The sequence below is a fragment of the Ochotona curzoniae genome, unplaced genomic scaffold (genome assembly GCF_017591425.1).
Source record: "Ochotona curzoniae isolate NIBS_2020 unplaced genomic scaffold, NIBS_Ocur_1.0 contig_4959, whole genome shotgun sequence".
Classification (NCBI taxonomy): domain Eukaryota; kingdom Metazoa; phylum Chordata; class Mammalia; order Lagomorpha; family Ochotonidae; genus Ochotona; species Ochotona curzoniae.
Window position 1 is genome coordinate 46,147 of NW_024466438.1, and position 14,107 is coordinate 60,253.

The 14,107-nt window shown below is 36.3% G+C and overlaps 1 protein-coding gene across 1 annotated transcript in view; it reads left to right on the forward strand.

Moving 5' to 3' along the window:
- LOC121161958 (aldo-keto reductase family 1 member C15-like) overlaps positions 1-13,697 on the forward strand; it is a 55,524-nt gene extending 41,827 nt beyond the window's left edge. The window contains exons 2-9 of the mRNA XM_040988691.1: positions 2,209-2,376; positions 3,532-3,648; positions 4,531-4,608; positions 5,727-5,849; positions 6,710-6,819; positions 9,007-9,172; positions 10,949-11,031; positions 13,480-13,697. Of these exons, the coding sequence (XP_040844625.1) occupies positions 2,209-2,376; positions 3,532-3,648; positions 4,531-4,608; positions 5,727-5,849; positions 6,710-6,819; positions 9,007-9,172; positions 10,949-11,031; positions 13,480-13,522 (888 nt within the window). The 3' untranslated portion in view covers positions 13,523-13,697. The remainder of the gene's footprint in view (positions 1-2,208; positions 2,377-3,531; positions 3,649-4,530; positions 4,609-5,726; positions 5,850-6,709; positions 6,820-9,006; positions 9,173-10,948; positions 11,032-13,479) is intronic.
- The last annotated feature ends 410 nt before the right edge of the window (positions 13,698-14,107 follow it).

Consider the following 14,107-nt stretch of genomic DNA (forward strand, 5'->3'; position numbering starts at 1 on the left):
AATGAAACTATGTTAGGGGATATTTGTAATTATTAACTGACCAATAATTCAATTAATTCTACTTTATTCATAGAAATACATGGTGACTCAGAAGAAGTAAAGTACAGTCCCAGAAAAATATTATACTTACTGCTCACTCCCCAAATGCTGACAACAATGGGTGTGTCCCAGGGCATAATCAGGAGCCTGGAACTATATCCAGACCTCACCTGGTGGCAGGAGCCAAATACTTGATCCAGCATCTGCTTTATCCACTTGTATTAATGTGAAGCTGGGTTTGATGTGGAGATTGGATAAGGGCTTTGCCATATGGGATGATTGTATCTCATTTTGGTGCGTTTTCAGAACTTATTAATCTATACCAAATGTGAACTCCATGTTCAATACTATATCAGTAGATGTTAGTGAAAGTTGAGAGGTTAGTAAGTTGAGCAAGCAATGCAGCCTGGTGTTTTTATAAAGCATTCAAGAGGATTACCCTGAGCATAAGCAAAACTTGAAGTCAGGCAAGACATTGGTATGATTTATAATATTATCCAACTCAGACAGAAGGGACATGCTGAAGAGGAAGCACAGTTATGTTCCTATTCATGTATACACTTTAAATTAGAAGTTCAAATGTATTTCTAAGAAGAGGGGTGATAATTTGAATATTCCTTAAAAAATTAAAATTAATGACCAAAAGCATTTGGCCTAACTGCTAAAGTCCTTGCCAGGATTCCTTAGGGGCACCAGATCTCATTCTGGCGGTTCTGCTTACCATTGTAAACCTTGCTTGCTGCTTGGGAAAGTTGCTGGGACAGCCCAAGACCTTGGGACCCTGCAACTGTGTTGGAGACTTGGAGGAGACTCTGGGTCCATAGCATCACACTGGCTCAGCTCTGAATGTTGCAGCAGCTTGGGGAGTAAATCATGGATGGGAGATCCTCCTCTGTGTATATCTGACTTTCCAACAAAAATAAATATAGGTTTAAGCAATTTAAGTAAAACATTTTGCTGAAGGGTTAGCAAAAAAAGAAGAAAAAACTACAGAAAAAAGCTACAAAAAGGAGTCTTCACCCTAGAGCCTTTGGAGAAAATTAGGATTGTTATCACAGTGCAGAGAAATGCTACTCAGCTTGACGCTAGATGAAGGGTGTGAAAAAGAAGGGGAGGTCTTGGGAGCCATTTTTAAAAATAAGTGAGAGAGTTAGATTTTTTTTTATTAATATCCTGGCCTTTTTCAGTTAAATTTGAAGCATTTTTCTTTCTATTCAGGACTTCCCAGTGCTCAGGTATAACATTCAGTTTTTTGAAGGTCCATTTTTGCTCAATGGTCTCTTAGCAGGCTGCTGAATTATGGGCTATGTGTAAAAACCAACTCATTCCCTAATGCCTTTCCATTTCCAGCCTTTTGTCTTTTGTTCTTTTTCATATCGTGTTTCTTAGTCGGCATGTGACCAGTTTGTTTTCTCATCTGCCTCCAGCAAACCTTTAAATTTTCCAATAGGTCCTGTAAATAATACTTTTGAAAGTTAGCAAACCACTTTCATTGGTTTACTTACTTTTACTTATAAAGTTTAATGACTGACTTGCTCTTTTTCTCAGATTTCTCCTGATAACAGGGAAGATGATCTTTTTATTCATGCCTAATGAGTAGTAACTCAAGGTCTAGATACTGTTAATCACAAAGGAAGTATTCAGCAAGTGCATGTAGATTGAATGCTGCATAAGAGAATTTGATGAATGAATAGCAAAGAAATTGAAGGACAACTTGAAGATCTCAGTTGTCAGGAGTCTGGGAAGAATATGCATCTGGGATTCATTTTCAACTATGGGTCAAACCTCATACACAGATGACGTAGTGAGTGAGAGAGAGTGTGTGTGTGTGTGTGCGTGTGTTAGCAATGTTTCCTTCCTTCTGATTGCCTGAGAAATTATACTCTAGTATTGGATGCTCTCCTCTTGGCCATTTTCCTATCAATGATTCTCAATGCGTAAGACTTCTTTCTGATGTTCTATGGGATGCACATTTCCCTATGTTCTTCCAGATAAGAGGGAATACTTGAACTCAACTGATGTCTCTAGAGAGCAGTCTTATTAACAAGTCAAACTGTAAGTGTATGTGAGTGATGTCAGCATCAACAATGGGTGAACATGTGCCTGAGGAAGTACACTGCTTCTCTTTGAGTTGGACTCATCACCAACTCTCTTATTCCTGTTTCACAGGCTCCAAAAAGCAAGGCTTTCGAGTTCACCAAAGTAGCCATTGAGGCTGGTTTCCGTCATATTGATGCAGCATTTATATATGGAAATGAGGAGCAGGTTGGGGCAGCTATTCGTGAGAAGATTGCTGATGGGACTGTGAAGAGAGAGGACATATTCTACACTACCAAGGTACAGGCTCTACAGGACACTGTCAGTTCAGCTATGATACTATGAAAAGAATTGGTTTCACCACTTGAATGCCTTACTTCCTACAATACTAGAGGCACATCATAGAAAGAGAAAACAGAAAGGATTTGCTTTTGACAGGTGTGACATGTTGGGTTTAACTACCTTTGTTTTCCACCTGGGGACTCAAGTTCCCACTGCCTGATTCTCATGCTCCTTCCTTTTGTTACAGTTGAGAGGCACCAAGCAATGACTCTCTTATTTGTCTTTGCTCCTGAATTTGATTGGACTAACCCTGGGAACTTAAGTAGTGTACAGATACATGAAATCTCTTGTCTCTCTCTCTCCTTCACTGCCTCCTCCCAATATATATCCCCCTCAGACTCTCTCTGCCTCTCTCACTTTCTCTCTCTCTCTGTCTCTTTCTTCTCCGTTTGAAGTGAAATAAACACATCTGGAAAGATAACAGGTAATAAATTCTTTGCTATGAAATGTGTCAGCGATAAGATGTAGTTGTTCTAACGCTTCCTATTCCTATTTATTACATGAATTTCCTGAGCCACTATATGTCTGTTCCTTTGATTTTTTAAAAAAATTCTCCTTGGGTATAATTGTGCATTTTAGAAACTATCCCAAAATGGGAGCGGCAGTATAGGATATTTTCTCCTTAATCAAGCAGTGAATTTTTAAAAAATTGATTAAATTTTCTTGGGTGGAATATTACATTAAATTGTTAATCAGCTCAGTATCCTGTAGCTGGAACATATGTATGCATGTATTGCTTGGATTTGGTTTTAGAATATGAATTACCCCTCACAGTTGTGCTTGAGGACAAATTGTACAGAATAGTGGATTGTCTTTGCTTTTGCCTTTCGTTTATTGTAAATCTTAGTGGGTACTTATTTTTAATTTTTGTGACTGTTGTTTCTCTTTTCCAATCTGTTATATTTATTGTTGTTAATATACTCAAGTCAATCTTGGTGTTTATTAAGCCCCTGAATTATAATGAACATCATGAATTTAGTTTCTTCTTCTTTGTATTAGATCCTTCATAGTGCACTGTTATTCATCCCGTACAACTTAACTATGATGTCCGATGTTAGCACCCAAAAGTGAAAATACATTATCCAATAATTATACTCGCTCCTGTTGCTGCAGCTTTGGGCTACATGCTTTCGCCCAGAATTGGTTCGTCCAACCCTGGAAAAACAACTGAAACAACTTCAGATGGATTATGTTGATCTTTTCCTGGTACATCTTCCAACACCTATGAAGGTAAGTATTTGATTTTGTTTGTTGTACCCTGCATGTCTCCACCAATGTACCTACCAAATGCATATGTCACATCAGCTACATCCTTAGATTGTCTGTGTTTCTGTGGAGAAAGATGTAAGTAAGGTTTTGCAATCATGTGACTTTCCTAACTACTTGAGTTTTACCAGCACTAACGCTTTTTCAGTTCTATTGCCCATTTTTTAGAAATATCACTTAATGACATTACTACGTCTACCTCAAAGAGCTGAATGCAATACCCTGTGACTTGTTACTTTATTGCTGGTGTTGACCAATTAACACTAAAGTCCTCAAGGGTGTTAAGTACCTACAGATTGAAAAATACAATGAGAATTTCCAGCTCTGGGGATATGGACCTCTCCCATTTGCACTCCTTACCTCAGTGTTGTTGAAGGTCACCTGGATGGTTTGCATTGCACTGCCAGGCTCTGTGGGACTTTGTCCATTTGACATCAACTCACAGTGGTCTGGGCTGAGTACATTTGAAAGACTCAGTCTGTCAGTGCTGTACAATTATAAATTAGAATTAAAACTCCCTGATTTGAGGTTCTAATTACTAGTTTCCTCCAGACCACATTGTGCTTGGGAGATGAATATACCACAACTGGAGGAAATCTCTATTATCTGAACTTTAGGGTTTCTGGGATCTTGGCAGACAGTTGTAACGTGTAGTCTGTATTCTGTCAGACAATTAAGTTTTGTATCTTCTCTTTGACTTCCTTTCAGAAACATGCATGCACAAGAGCACTCATGCATACTTCAGTTAATCACAACATCCAGAAAGCTGTGTGACCATATTATGTAGGCATCATTAAGGTCATTCTGAAAGAACACATCTTTATTTAATCTTCATTCTGTTTTCAGCCTGGGGATTCATTTCTACCGATGGATGACAAAGGGCAAGTTATTGCAGATGCTGTGGACCTTCGTGACACATGGGAGGTAATTAATGATACAGACAATGAGAGCCCTACATAGGAAGGTAGGAACCATGGAATGGGGAGTCAGAAGAGATGGGCTTTGCTCTAGAGAGGTCAGATCTCGGAAATGAAACCTCTGTGTATTTCCTTTATTCCTGTTGTGATGTTGAGGAGACAGATAAGATTGCATCTGAAGACTTCAAATATTTTAATCTGTCTGAAGTTCTATTCTATTTATTTGGAAGTCAGAATGAGACATTCAGAGGAACACATCTATCTATTGATTCACCACCCAAAAAGGCCAAAATAATTGATGTTCATTCAAGCATCTCAGGGTCTTTAAAGTTGATTTAGATGTCTCCTGTGGGTTGCAGAGGTCCAAGACCTGCATCATCCTCTGGTGTTTTTTGCAGGATCATGATCATGGAGCTGGATCTGAAGGAGAGCACTCCAATTACTTAGATATGTGATGTTTATTTCATTGGTGAGGTTTTAACCTACTAGGTCACAATGCTGTCTTCATTCATAACCAATGTGGCTGTAAAACTCTATTTCTTTATCCACAAAATCAATTTCGGTTGTAAACCCTACCACAGGTACTAGCAGAAGCAATCTCAGGAAGAGGAGGAATATCCAAGAAATGGCAAGCATATTGTATGGCAGAGGGTGGGGAACTCACCAGTTTGACATTCCAGAAAGTTGTACTGTGTAAAGAATGGAACTCACCCCACTTAGCCCAAATGAGGTGTCAACATGATCTCTGCTTACAGAAAACATAGCATAATTTCTAGCAGCAAAAACCAAAACATCGCCCCTTGAATTTGGGGACATTTTTTAAAAACAGATTGTAATTTTAACAGCAAAATTCAGATCACTGAGTCAAGGGAGTTAAAGGAGTATTTTATAACAATATCAGATTCCTTTTCCTCAATGTGCTTGAAACAGAATTCAGAAGACAAATATATCTGCAAAGCAACAAAAGCATTTAACAATTGCCATGTTCCAGTGTGAAAATATTTGTTTCATCAAAATATTTATGTATGTCAAAAAAAAAAAAGATTTCTGGATTCCCAAAATTCTAGAACAAATGAAAAATTGTAATATATCAAAGATGTAACCATGCATTCCCCACCTCCCCAGGCTGTGGAGAAGTGCAAAGATGCAGGTTTAACCAAGTCCATTGGGGTGTCCAACTTCAATCGCAAACAGCTGGAAATGATACTGAACAAGCCAGGACTCAAGTATAGGCCCACCTGCAACCAGGTAAGTCTCTAGACTAGAGAGTCCTCTCTTCCTCTTCTGTGTAACTCACATTTCTCAGGTCTATGGCTTGATGTTTGTACATGTGGTCAATCATTTAATTCATTACAATAACAACAATCTAAATTTTTAATAGTGATTTTTTGGATGTTGTTAAATACCATGATTGTTAAAATAAGATTGTATCAGAGTTAAAATGAGTAATAATGATCAAGATTTACACAGATTGAGAACAACTTGAGAATTCACTCTTCAAATTTCTGAAAGAGCTGAACTTTGCCAGACTGAAGAAAGGAGCCTGGAACTCCATCCAAATCTCCAACATACTTAGTCTGGTTTTCATTGTGTTCCCAGCTACATCATCATGGGGCTGGCTTGTAAATGGAGCAGCAAGCATTCATACCAACTCCTTTATGGGTTAACTAGCAGCACCAGAGTGCTGTCCTACATTTCCATATTGATGTTTAAATTTCCATATTTTAATTAGCAGAAACTTCCTCAGTGAGCTTCTAGTCTCTTTGACATGACTCATTTTTTTTTGCCCTCCTGAGAGCAAGCTTTTCTATAAAAAATCGTATTTAATGACTACATTTTGAGAATCAGAGCTTTAAAAGATTTTTAAAATATTAGTAATCAAAGTACATGTTACATCTGATGAAATTTGGAGTATTTCAGGAGGAATGCATAGGAAAAATGACTAACTTAAATAGTGTAATGCATCCATGAATGTAGTGTTGAACTAGAAATGGCACTTGAACTGAGACATTGGGCTAGAGGCTGCACGTGTCTCAAGAATTTTTAAAGATGTGGATGTGGTAATTGTCTCATGTATTCTAAAGTGTTTTGCTCTTGACACATAACAGGTGGAATGCCATCCTTACTTCAACCAGAGTAAACTTCTGGAGTACTGCAAGTCCAAGGACATTGTTCTTGTTGCTTATGCTGTCTTGGGATCACAAAGAGAACCAAGCTGGTAATAATAATTTAAAAGAGTTAATCTATATCAGCAATTATATGGTAATGAAACACTTCAAATAAGTTTTTGCACTTTAGCACCAAAAATCTAGGACATAAAAATATAGCCACAATATAATGTGGTGATTTTCCATGTACCAACACTGAGATTCAATTTCACTAACATTCTTTTACCCTGGCTTTACGTGTATCTTTAACTATTCCCAAACTCAGTCTGTATTTGTGTGTGTGTGTGTGTGTGTGTGTGGTGTGTGTCTTCATGTATGTATTTAGGTTTCCAGTAATTGAAATGTTCAGTGAAAGAGAGGAAAAGAAACAAAGGAACGGAGGATCCTCAACATGCTGATTCACGCTCAAATTAACCTCAGTTCCTGGGGTAACACAGTGAATTAGGCAAGTGTGAGGGATGCCTACATCCCATATCTGATGCTTGTCAAGTTCTACTTCCACTCCTCCTGATCGATCCATGTTCATGTATCTAGGAAAGCTGATGAAAATGGCCCAAATGCTTTGGTTTCTGCCATGCATGTGGGACACCATGATGACCTTCCAAGCTCCTGAATAGGGCATGCTGTAAATCAGAGAATTCTTCTTCTATTTTCCCCAATTGCCCTCTCCCCAACATTTTTCCTGCAGCATCCTTCAGCAACATTCATAGGTCCATCAGTCCTCTGCTTTAGTGAATCCTGATATTATGGTATAGACGATGGTAGAAAGTCCAGCCACCTGTCATCAATATGTGTTCAACAACGTCATCGGGAGTCCATCTTCTATCAGGAGTAGAGAAGCATATTATAATGTAACTTCATGTCTCAGTATGCTAGTCTGTCTCCTCATTTTCTTTCCCAATTTTTTTTCCACATACTGTTTGCTTCATTGTTGTTGAATAGCTGAAGCCTGCCTATTTATCATTATTATCTTTGTGGTGTGCACAGTTGTTCTATCAAACTGTGCTTGCTTCTTAACTTTTTCGATCGTTTCACTTCCTTTACAAAAGCTTTTTAGTTTTATTGGTCCCATTGCTTTTGTTGTTTGTTTGTTTGTTTTTTGTTTTTTATTATTATTCTAGCTGCCTGTGCTTTTGGTGACTTTCAAAGAATTCTTTACCAGTGGCTACATATCACAGAGTGTTTCCTACATTTTCTTCTAATTGTTTAACGGTTATGGATGTAGACTTGGTTCTTGATTTTTTTAAAACTGATTTTTGTACTAGGTGAAAGCTTCCAGTCTTTCCCCCATTTAATATGATGCTGGCATTGCTTTGTTTGTTTTATTATTTTATATGTTGCTTTAATTTTGTTGTAGTATGCTCCTTTTATGCCTACCTTTTTCAGGGTTTTTAGCCAGATGCATTTTTGTGACTCTGAGAGTTAGTACTCTGTTACTGATTTTTGTATATATGTTCTTCAAGGATATTAGTGTGTAGTTCTCTTCTTCTGTTGTGACTATACCTTGCATTGGTATTAAGGTGGTGTTGGTTTTCTAGAAAGAGTTTGAAAAGATTGCCTCCCATTCCATTGTTTTAAATAGCTTGCAGAGGATTGGGGTTAAATTCTTCCTGAAATATTTGGTGGAATTCAACATAGTAGAAATATATCTAGAGCTTTTCTTTGTTGGCAAAGATTTTGTCACAGGTTCAATCCCTGTCTCCGTTATAGGTCTAGTTAGATTATTAATGGGCTTCTGACTCAATTTGGTAAATGGTATGTGTCCAAAAATCTGTTTCTTCTGGGTCTACTGATTAATTGGTGCAAAGTTGATGTAATATTTCCTCATTATCCTGTGTATGTCCTAAGTATCTGTTGTTATATTTTCATTTTGTCTCGGCTTCTATAGATTCAAATCTTAAATAATGTAAAGGTTTTTCATAACCTTTGGGCATCTTTTTTAAAGAGTTGCTTTATCATTATTTTTTAATAGATTAGAAGCAGTGCCCATATGGGATCCTGGTGCATGCAACGCAAGGACCTAAGTCCCTAGGTTACTCCAACATGCCCCAAGTTCCTTTTTAGTTGTTTTCAGGGCCTGCCACTACAAATGAATCTCATAAATATTCTCTAAACTAATTTTATCCATATCATATGATGCATCTCTATCAAATTTCTGGTGAATTTGTACTGAAAGGTCAATTCAGTTCAGGCTTTCCATCTTACATCCTCTGTATCTGTGTATTTTTACACTCCAGGAATAATCTGAATGTTCCACCTCTCTTGGAAGACCCCGTCTTGAATGCCATTGCCAAGAAACACAATCGCACACCAGGTCAGGTTTCCCTGCGCTACCTGCTGCAGCGAGGGGTGGTGGTCCTGGCCAAAAGCTTCAATGAGAAGAGAATCAAAGAGAACACTCAGGTAAACATCAAGCAGCATCTCTGAAGAGGAATGCATGGGAACTGAATTAGCATAACTTATTGCATGAAAGTTTATGTCTCCTCCTATAATGCCTGTAAATCTACTCCCAGAGTAATATGATGGAAACATTGGAATGGTGAGAGTAAGTATCTTTACACTCACAGTCCAAAGTATTGATACCTCACATGTAGATTGGCAATGTACTGGCTGTGTGGCATCAGTCTTAATTTAATTTTTATTTGTTTGCATATTTGTTTTTGTTTTGTGAGTCCTTCCATGTAGTAAAAATTCCTAAGACTCCTGATTCTTATCTTTCACCTTCCCTGAATGCATTCTTTATTGAATGTTAAGCTCAAGTTCAAATACGATTAGTTCTATAGTAAAGAATTGAAGTGCTCCATTGTATTTTTATTTAAATGATAATAAAACTTGGCTTGGCTGTATGGGTGAATTTTTTATTAGATTAAATTAGACTTTGAGGACTGATGAAATGATACCATATCAATAAATTTTATCACCTCCCCATGGCTTAGAGATCTTGGCATGTAGGGAGATAGATACACCTCATAGTTCAATATGTAACACCATTTCCTAAATACTTGCTTACTTACTTCCCGCTCTTTGACAAATTTTCTTATTTTGTTTTGAGAATATTAAGAAATTTGTAAAGTTTCCCATCTTAAGATGACAGGCGAAAGTTTTACTATGTGTTAAATTTTTAAAGTACCAGTAGAATCATATATTTTAAATGGGTTAAAATTGTAAATATAGATCCATTGAATAAATTTAAGAAAAATCCACAGCCTACTTTCTATGTGAAAACTTCCAAATAATAATTTTGCTTTATTTTATTCAATTCCATATTGTAAATCATGTGCCTACAAAAACTGTTTAATTCAGGAATATATTTTAAAAGTGTTCCAATGAATACTTGAATTAATGATGAATATCTGTTTTAAAGGTAAAAATGGCATATGTGTGGATAAAAAATATATGCATATACTAGCAGACAGAGAAATGAGACAGAGAGTTCACAGCCTGATATATAGACGCAGATGCAGATGCATAGATACAGTCTAGATTGCTATGATGTTATTTCCCTGTTCCAATTATTGATTCTAATATTTTCGCACAAGATCTCTACCTTTTGGTTTTGAATGGACACATGATGCCAAAAAGAATGTAAAGCTAGATTTCAGTAAGTAGATAGGGAGGATTCAGTTTGTTCAACAGGGAGGATTCTTAAACATATATGATACATAAGTTTCTAAATGCAATATAAACATTTTTAATAGGAAGAAACATATTCTGTAAATACACAGTGTTTAGAAAGTCTGAAATGAGAAAACAGAGAGGTACAATCTTTGAAAGGACAGTGTTTTATTTGAGGTAAACAGACTGGGGAACGTTTAAGTCTATGTTCCAAAACTTGCTTTAGAGAAATGCTGGGAAAAGTTGAAGGAGACAGTAAAAATAGAAAGAGAAAAAAAATCTTTCACAAAGTCAGCAGTTAGGTACTTTGCCCAACTGCACATTTGTTTGTGAAATAATTTGCCTTTACTTATTAGTAAGACTGGGAATTGATGAATTGTATGTCTGAAAATACAGGTAACAGAGCTCAGACTTGAAAGTACTCAGAAGAATTTCTCTGTCAATGGTGATGAAATTGCTTTCCTTGATTCCTTCTTTATCACCTTATCCTGGAAAACTCTGACATTCCCAGGTAGAAGGTAGCTTCTATGTGCAACCTCAATGTCATTCTTTTGTCCCTTGTAGGTTTTTGATTTTGAACTGACTGCAGAGGACATGAAAGAAATCGACGGCATCAACAAAAATGTTCGATACTATGAAATGCCATTGTAAGTGATCCATGTGGATTATTTCACAGATTGTTCCCTTGTGCCCAAAGATTTCAATCGGAATGAGTCTTTCCTAATTAAGGAAGACAGGCCCTGCTTGGGGCTCTATATGAAATAGGATCTCTCTTGTAGAATTCACAGCAGAAATTTCTTCTGAGGTTCAACCTTTGAGCCTGCAGAATGGTTTAAGGATCATGGAAGATCATAAGGAAAACAGCCAGAGTTTACATTATGGATCTAGGTTGTAGTGCAGAAGCACTGTGTTCAGGTATCATTTATGCATAAGCCACAGTTGATACAGAGCTGAAGGATCCCAATATTTAATTTTTTTTAAGATTTACTTGTTTTTATTGGAAAGTCAGATTTACACAGAGAATGAAACACAGAGATTAGCAAGTTGGAAGGGAAGTAGAGCAGCCTGAAGATCCCAAACAGGTGCTGATGTGGGAATCCTGTGGATACAAGTCAAGGACTTGGATTTTGTGCCAGGCCCTTATTTTTGATATTTTTACAAAAATGTGTTTTAAATATATGCTACAGATTAATGAAATAAACACGAGAATAATTAATAATGAATAGAAATGAGGCCTGGCTTTTATTTATATCTATATTCAGGCTATGTGCAATGTAAGTATTGGGAATTTGGCATATGGGAGGAAGATATATATGGATTTATGGATCCATGCGATGTGTTTTAGTGAGTCTTATTTCTTCTTCCTACCCTGTTAGTTCAGTGACATTTTTTCTAACATGTGTAATTCCTTTTTCATTGATTTCTTCCGATCGAATATCTCCTTTGGCCTTGTTTTCTTCAAACACTACTAGCGTTTTTCTGAGATATTTAATCTTCTCAGGATATATTGTGAGCAGATATTAAAATAAGTTAGTCTTTCTGTAAAAATAAAGATCCTCTGGTATTTCTCTGAATCTTAAATTCATGTCATGTCAGTCTAGCAGTCTCTGGGCTACACCTTATTTACTTCAAACACAATACTCAATTTAATTACCTCATGGCTTCAGGATTCAGTAAAAAACAGTCTAAATAATCAGAGATCTTTAGAATGGAATTTATAGATTAGAATAAATTGAATGTTAATAAGTAGTGTAACAAAGCATCCAGTAAGGAAGGATTTCAAAAGAACCTCCCACTCTCTCTCTCTCTTTTTTTTCTTGATAATAAGAACTTGCAATAAAAACTTTGATATTGCCGTGGTTTAATGTTTGATTAAGTTGTATAAAGAGAACAGATTTCATATTTTCATACATACCCTTTTTTTCAAACATTTTCCTCTGTCTATTTAAATTTGTTTTTAGATTCTGATGTAGCGTTACCTAAGCATTAGTTGAAAGTCTTCTGATTCCAGGGTGATTAATTACTATTCTTTAATTATATTATTTTATTCATTTTTTGGTTATTATTTTTAATTATTATGGTAGAATTCCATAGGGGCTGGCTCTTTTGAAGTCACCAAGTATTCTGAATAATGAAATTTTAAGTGATGAAGAGTTGGGAAATAATTTATATAATTAAATTCCTCTTAAGTACAAATATGTAAATTACCTTATGTTGGTAACAGCTCCTGATCCAGAAGGGCCCATTTTAATGCCACTTATTTGCTTGAAAAACAAATTTATGGAAAAGAAAGAATATGGAAAAATAATAATCAGCAATATTAGTTTCCAAACACCATGTGCTAGTTTTTACTGAAAGAAGCAGCTCCCATCTATGAAGTGATTTTCCATTTTCTTTATAGTCTGGAACTGGGAGCTGCCATCCCATCCTAATGCTCTTATGTTTGGTAGGGGACCAATTGCTTGAGCCCTCATCTCTCCTTCTGAGGGTCTGCATTAGCAAGATGTTTGGGTCTCAAGCCAGGGAGTGGCATTAAACCCAGACATTCTGACAACAAACACAATTGTTTTAACTGATAAACAGACAAAAACATTATCATCTGTTCCTTTCGAATATATATAAGAAAAGGCTAATCAGCTTTGTAGGTCTTAGAATTAAATTTTGCCTCCTCAATAGAGTGAATGTTCCTTAAGGAAAGAATGTTCCTTAAGGATTGACCAAATGTGCTGGAAAGAAAAACCCAGCTGTTTCTGCCACCATTTTCATCATCTAAGCACAAAAGCTGTGGGTGGGGTTGAGCTGACTATAATGTTTCAATTCTATCTTTTGTAGCTTCTGGAAAGGTCAATCAATCTATATGCCGCCTTGATTTTATAGCCAGAGTTTTGGAATTGGGCATGCACATCCCCAGAGAGTTGGGGGATGGATGAGTGCTTCAATAGAAATCAGAGGATGTGTGTGAATTTATCTTTTTGTACATTTTAGCTGAATCTTTTAGGAATTCTCCGTTTCAATATGCAGAGTTAATCAATGAATGTAGTATTCTCTCTTTTACAAACACTTATTTAACTCATTCTTATCTCTATTTTTTCCAGTGCTCGTAATCACCCCAATTATCCATTCTTGGAAGAATACTGACCATGAAGCATGGGGACATTGATACCAGACTATTCTCAACCTAGACATTGTAGAAAGGATGTGTCTGTTAGATGTGACTGAAAAGCAGTAATTGCCTTGTCATATTATACACTAATGAATTTTTAAATATGAGCTTGCCTGATTATTAAAATAAATGATATGCAAGTGTTGGAATAAAAAAGGAAATTATAGAGGATAAAAATAAATTATATTCTAACATCAAAAATACTTTTGTTTTTTTTAATTTTCCCTCATGATTTTTATAAATTATTTAGTTTTGTAATTTTACTTATAAAATGCAGCACATCCTCAACTACAGATTTTATACATTCTGTTTGCGTAACATTAAGTATTTTCCAAGATATCAATGTTGTTTAGAAATTCCAGTGTTATGTTTCTCTCATGGGAAATCACAGCATGATGTTGATTTATTCAATTCCTTTACAAATTATTTGTTTCATGTGAAAGGAGGGACATAGGCAAGGAGATATAAATAGGCAGAGATCTCCCATCTGCTAGTTCACCCCAAATGTCTGGGAGCCAGGAACTCAATTCAGGTGTCTGACATGGATGGTAAGACTGCCT